The 6,801-nt window shown below is 41.9% G+C and overlaps 1 protein-coding gene across 1 annotated transcript; it reads right to left on the bottom strand.

Annotated features, from left to right (window-relative positions):
• Positions 1–14: 14 nt before the first annotated feature.
• Positions 15–6,449, bottom strand: LOTGIDRAFT_159260 (hypothetical protein; the record flags this gene model as incomplete). The annotated part of the gene is made up of 1 exon (XM_009052887.1): positions 15–6,449. A coding segment is annotated over one exon (6,435 nt), but the record flags the coding sequence as incomplete, so codon positions are not given.
• Between the last annotated feature and the right edge of the window lie 352 nt (positions 6,450–6,801).

The raw sequence follows: 6,801 nt of genomic DNA, 5'->3' as shown, positions 1-6,801 counted from the left end.
ACAATTCTGTCTACATCTTGTCGGCCATTATTGAGTTTTTCTTTGATTTCATTAACAACATCTTTTTTATTGTCCTTGATTTCTTCGACTACGTTTTCAGCCTTGTCTTTTACATCACCAACGACGTTTTTCACCAAATTACCAAGTCCCCATTTGGATCTGTTGTTGTTTTCGTCAGTTTCTTCGTCAGTTTTTGGTCTTTTGAATGAAAATCGTGGGTTGCCAGAACCAGTGTTGAAGGTTGTTTGACTTCCACCGGTAGATTTCTCTTCAGGATTGCCTTCAATCTCATCAACGATTTCGTCAGTTTTGTCTTTGACAGCATCAATGATCTTGTCGACATCATGTCGGCCATTGTTGATTTTGCCTTTAAGTGCATCTACAACGTCTTGTCCTTTGGTTTCAAGTTCATTAACTACTTCTCCAGTCTTTTCTTTGATCATATCAATAACATTTTCGCGTCTGTTGTTGAGTCTCTCTTTAAGATTGTCAACAACATCTTTGCCTTTAGTTTTAAGTTCATCAACGATGCCTCCCGTTTTGTCTTTGACGGCGTCAACCATTCTGTCCACATCTTGTCGGCCATTGTTGATCTTTTCTCTGATTTCATTCATAACATCTTTTCCATTGTCCTTGATTTCTTCGACTAAGTTTCCAGCCTTGTCTTTTACATCACCAACGATGTTTTTCACCAAATCACCAAGTCCCCATCTGGATCTGTTGTTGTTTTCGTCAGTCTCTTCGTCAGTATTTGGTCTTTGGAATGAAAATCGTGGGTTGCCAGAACCAGTGTTGAAGGTTGTTTGACTTCCACCGGTGGATTTCTCCCCAGGATTGCCTTCACTCTTATCAACGATTTCGTCAGTTGTGTCTTTGACATTTTCAATGATCTTGTTGACTTCTTGTCGGCCTTTGTTGATTTTGTCTTTTAGTGCGTCAACAACGTCTTTTTCTTTGGTTTCAAGTTCATCAACAACTCCGCCAGTTTTTTCCTTGATCATATCGATGACATTTTCAGCATTCTGTCCATTGTCAAGTCTTTCTTTGATATTGTCAACTACACCTTTGCCTTTAGTTTCCAATTCACCAACGATATCTCCAGTCTTGCCCTTGGCAAAGTTAATACGTTGTTCGCCATCCTTAACTCCATTTCCGATTGTTTCTTTGATAAGGTCGATGACATCTTTGTCTGTATCTTTCAGACCATCAATTGCAGCTTCTGTCTTATCTTTGAGGTTTTTAACGACCTTTCCGACAACGTTCCTTAAGTTCCATCGGGAACTTTTTGGGGAATCGTCCTCTGATTCTATGTCATCATTATCCTGAGCCCTGCGTTCTCTCAATCTTCGCCTGATGGCACTAATTCGGATTTTCAAAGATCGTTTCTTTTCGGATTGCGTTTCATCGGTCGATTTCAGCTCTTCTGACATTTGGCCTAACTCATCCTCATCGCCATTATCAGCTTCACGTCTTTCTTGTCGAGCTTTTCGTCTTTCTCTGATTTCCATGACTTTATTTCGAATAAATTGAAGGCGACCTTCGGATGGTTTTTGTGTCTCTTGCTCAGTAGTTAAATTATCAATGGTTGCTTCGTCTTCATCATCGTCGCTATTGCGTCTACGTCTTGTAGTTAGCCGTTCTCGCAGACTGATAATTCGTTCTTGAAGATTGACTTTCCTTTCTCTATCGCTTGGGTCTACTGTATCCAATTCATCGTTCAAATCAGTGATCCTGGATTCATCTAAAGAGTCATCCCGAGCTCGATTTCGTCTTCTCATTTGCCTTTCTCGAATCTTTTGTAATCGTGTTCTGAGTTTTTGTCTCTGGACTTCCTTACTTGGATCAATAGTTTCCAACTCACTGGTCAACTCCGAGATCTCCTCGTCATCTTTATCATCTTGTCGTCTATTCCTACGAGATGTGAGACGTTCTCGGACTGATCGGATGCGGTGACGGAGATCTTGTCTTCTTTGGGTATTATCAGTGTTGTCAATTTCTTCAGAGAGATCTGTAATTTCGTCCTCGTCTTCTTGATCAGCAGCTTCTTCTTCTGGTTTTTGTGGTTGATTCCTACCCATGATCCTGTCCCGGATGTTCCTGATTTTGTCAAGAATTTTGAATCGACCTCCTTCATCATCGCTATTTTCAGCGTCAAGGGATTCAGAAAGTTCCTCAATTTCATTTTCATCTGAATCATCGCCTTGGCGTTTGTTTCTTCTTTCGCTGAGTCGTTCCCGTATGCTCTGGATTCTGTCCTTGATTGCGTCTAGACGTCCCTGGTTATTAGGCTCAACTGTGGAAATTTCCTTCGTCAGGGTTCTTATCTTTTTGTCATCAACTGCATCTTCCCGATCTCTGTTTCTTCTAAGTCGGAGACGAATGCGAATATTTTTGATTCTGTTGAGGATGGACTCTCGTTTTTCTTCTCCGGTATTTTCAATTTTGTTGGACAAGTTGTCTATTTCAGATTCATCACTTGCATCTTGGTCCTCATTGTCTCTTCTTTCTTCGAGTTTTTCCCTGATGATTCTGATTTTACTGATCAAGCTTCGTTTACGTTCTTGATTCTCAGGATCTGTTCTTTCCACTGAAGATTCCAGATCATCAACCTGTTCTTCGTCATCTTCATCAGCATCCGCTCGAATTCGTCTAATGTTGATTCGTTCCCGAAGTCGGTTAATTCTTTCACGAAGTCTGTCTGCAGTATTCGGTTCAGCTCTTTCGACCTCTGTGGATAATCTGTCAACTTCATCCTCGTCACTGTCTTCATCTCTGGTTCTGTTTCGTCGAAGATTGAGTCGGAATCGTATCCGTCTGATTTTGCCGAGGATAGCAGATCGTCTTTCTGGATTAGCTTCTTTCTCGACTTCAGTATCTAAATCATCGATTTTAGATTCATCTTGATCATCGGATCGTGTTCGATTTCTACGGATGCTAAGTCGAATTCGGATTCTATGGATTCTTTCTCCAAAAGTGGCTCTTCTTTCTTGGTTATTTTCTTTTTCTGCTTCGGAGGCAAGATTGTCCATTTTAGCTTCGTCTTCGTCATCGGTTTGTACTCGATTTCGTCGGATGCTGAGTCGAATTCGGATCCTTCTGATTCTATCTCGCAGGGTTGTCCGTCTTTCTTGATTAGTAGGGTCAACTTTTTCAACTTCAGTGCTCAAGTTTTCGATTTTGTCTTCATCGTCATCATCTGCTTTAGTGGCGTTTCTTCTGGCGTTGAGTCGCTCCTTGATTCGTTGAAGTCTTATTCTAAGATTGGCTCGTCGTTCTTGGTTTGTTTCAACTTCGGCTTCGGAATCTAAATTGTCGATTTTGGCTTCATCTTGATCATCGGATCGTGTTCGGTTTCGACGGATGCCAAGTCGGATGCTAATTCTTTGGATTCTTTCTCTTAAAGTGACTTTTCTGTCTTGGTTATTTTCTTTTTCTGCTTCGGAGGCAAGATTGTCCATTTTTGCTTCGTCCTCGTCATCGGTTTGTACTCGATTTCGTCGGATGCTGAGTCGAATTCGGATCCTTCTGATTCTATCTCGCAGGGTTGTCCGTCTTTCTTGATTAGTAGGGTCAACTTTTTCAACTTCAGTGCTCAAGTTTTCGATTTTGTCTTCATCGTCATCATCGGCTTTAGTGGCGTTTCTTCTGGCGTTGAGTCGTTCCTTGATTCGTTGAAGTCTTATTCTAAGATTGGCTCGTCGTTCTCGGTTTGTTTCAACTTCAGCTTCGGAATCTAAATTGTCGATTTTGGCTTCATCTTGATCATCGGATCGTGTTCGGTTTCGACGGATGCCAAGTCGGATGCGAATTCTTTGGATTCTTTCTCTTAAAGTGACTTTTCTGTCTTGGTTATTTTCTTTTTCTGCTTCGGAGGCAAGATTGTCCATTTTAGCTTCGTCTTCGTCATCGGTTTGTACTCGATTTCGTCGGATGCTGAGTCGAATTCGGATTCTTCTGATTCTATCTCGAAGATTGGCTCGTCTTTCTTGGTTTGTGGGGTCAACTTTTTCAACTTCAGTGCTCAAGTTTTCGATTTTGTCTTCATCGTCATCATCTGCTTTAGTGGCGTTTCTTCTGGCGTTGAGTCGTTCCTTGATTCGTTGAAGTCTTATTCTAAGATTGGCCCGTCGTTCTTGGTTTGTTTCAACTTCGGCTTCGGAATCTAAATTGTCGATTTTGGCTTCGTCATCTTCGTCGGCGTTTGTTCGGCTTCTTCGCAGATTAAGTCTTTGTCGGATGTTTTGAATTCGTTCACGTAGAGATGCTCGCTTATGTTGATTTGTTGGTTCAACATGCTCGGTTTCTGTTTCTTTGTTTTCGATTTCATCTTCATCGTCATCATCTCTTGTAGTTCGTTCTCTTCGTATGTCGAGCCTCTTTCGTATTCTTTGAATTCTGTTTCTGAGATAGGTTACTCTTTCTTCATTACTGGTATCAACTTTGCCGAGGTCAGCAGTGAGTCGAACGATGCGTGCCATGTCTCTTGCGTCTTCTTTGGTTCGGTTCTTTCTGATAGCAAGTCTCAATCGAATACCTTGAAGTCGGGTTTGGAGTTTCGATCTTCTCTCTTGATTACTGGGACTTGTATTTGACAGTTCTTCGGAAATTTCCTTAATTTCAAACTCATCGTTTTCGTTGTCAATGTGGGCATTTCTCAGCTTGTTGACTCGGACACCTTTTAGGTTGATGGTTCGTCGGTCTGTGTTACCAGTGTTGTCCTCGCCTCCTTTTCCTCCCAGTAAAGACATACTCATCAGGTGAATGTTTTTACCAATTGTCTTTCCTATGGAGCTGATTCCATCTCGAATATTGCCCAATGTTGATCCAACAGTTCGGTTTTTGCCCAAATTGAGATTCCATTTGAAGCTTGTGTGAGTGCTACTTGGTTTTGTGACAGAAGGACGTGTAAACGAAACGGTTGGTTTCTTAAAGACGTTGGCGAATCGATTTAGAGCTGAGCCAATTTTGTTTACGACAGAGGTGCTTGTCCTGTTGCGTCTTCCAAAATTAAATCGGTTCAACATAGAGCTGAGTTTACTGCTTCCAGTGGATGGTGTTCTTCCGCCAGCATTTCTGAAGTTGAATTTAAACCCGGAATTTTGGCTAATTGGTCTTTGAGAAACGGCAGTAGCTGGTCGATGTACGGAAATTCCGTCTTTATCTCCTCTTAGATTGAGGTTAAACCGGTTGTTGCGGTTAGTCGTGGTGGTTTGACCGCCTCGGTTGTTTCCTCGGAAGTTGACAGAGAATCGGTTTGAAGACGTTTGAGGTCGCGTTACTCGGTCGGTTTGACTTGTTCCTTTATTCAAACCAACATTTCTGGTATTTCCACGATTGAACAAGTTGAATCTGTTTTTAAGATTGGAAAGTCCAGCACTTAAGCCACCATTTTGACTGTTGGAGTTGACTCTGCTACCAAGGTTAAGTGAAAGACGGCCATTTTGATTGCTAGTTTGACCTCTAAGATTGATCGATGGTCTGACATATCGGTTTGTAGATGTTCTTCCGCCGGTACCACTGGTCTGTCCTCTCAGATTGAAATTAAATCGACCATTTTTGTTGGTAGATGATGCACTGTTGCCAGAGTTCTGTCCACGAAGGTTAAAATTGAATCTATTACCTTGAATACTAGTCTTACTTCCGCTGTTAAATCGTGTGAACCTGTTTCCTCCAAGGTTAAGGTTATTTTGGGATCCACCCTGTCCTCTCAGGTTGAAATTTACTCGGCCATTGGTTGTGCTGGTGTCGCCTCTAAGATTAGCCGAAAAACGACCAGGTTGGCTACTGCCTCCGCTGCTTGTGGTTGGTCGTTTGGTACTTTGATTGCTGTTCAACCGCCAGTTGAATCTACTGTTGGTTGCTTGCTGTTGGTTATTGCTGTTACTGCCCCCCCAAAGACTGGTTGGTTTGCGGACATTATCAAACGTAGGTCTTACATTTTGATTGTTGTTTCTTTCAATACTGAATGGTGGTCGTCTGTCAGTTGTTAAGGAAATTGTTGGTCTGCCACCATTTTGTCCATCAATATTGACTCTGGAGCCGCTGAATGATGGTCGTCTTCCAACTGACGCGGTTTGTCTTCCATTACCAGCAAGATTGACTTGAGATCCATCATCTTGATGTTCGAAACTAATGGATGGTGAAACGACGGGTTCCTGCTTTTGTGATTCGTCGAATTGAACCTGATTGGGGACAGGTTTAGACTGCTCCGTAAAGCTCAGCCCCGAATCCGTGAACTGTATCGGTTCGCCGCTCGTTATAAACGATTCCTGTCCATTCGCTGATTGTGCGTCGCCATTGGTTGTGAATGCTACTGGATCTTCGTTGAATACTGGCTTAGATTGGTCTGCTGAAAAGCTAACACCAGGATTAGCGTTGTTGTCACTCGTAAAGAGGATATCGGCCGAACAAACCGCTGCCAACAAGCCAAGGGCTATAATCCCCTTCATGTTGGAATAATGATGTCCGTCAAGATTTTCATGGTTCTTATATATCTTAAATATATTGATTTGTTGAGAAGATTTTTGTGTTGATTTTGCGGAATTTTAAAAAATAGACTAAAAAAACACCTGCTTGATATTAATTAGGTGATTAACACAAAAAACATATGCTTCAATAGATCTCGGACGTCGTCCTTAAGTTGAAAAGCAAATATTTATTACGGGCTTGGACTGATCTCGAACTTGTTTTAGGTGACCTTCGACCATACACTTCCAGTTAGGTCAATGTTAAGCTCACGGGTCGTATGGGCAAATCAGAAAGAACCAGTTGTCTGTTCTTGTTTATAGAAGGATCTGCTCC

Source organism: Lottia gigantea (genome assembly GCF_000327385.1).
Source record: "Lottia gigantea unplaced genomic scaffold LOTGIsca_19, whole genome shotgun sequence".
In the NCBI taxonomy this organism is placed as follows: Eukaryota; Metazoa; Mollusca; class Gastropoda; family Lottiidae; genus Lottia; species Lottia gigantea.
Note: the sequence above shows the minus strand (reverse complement) of the source record. Positions and strands in the feature narration are given on the sequence as shown.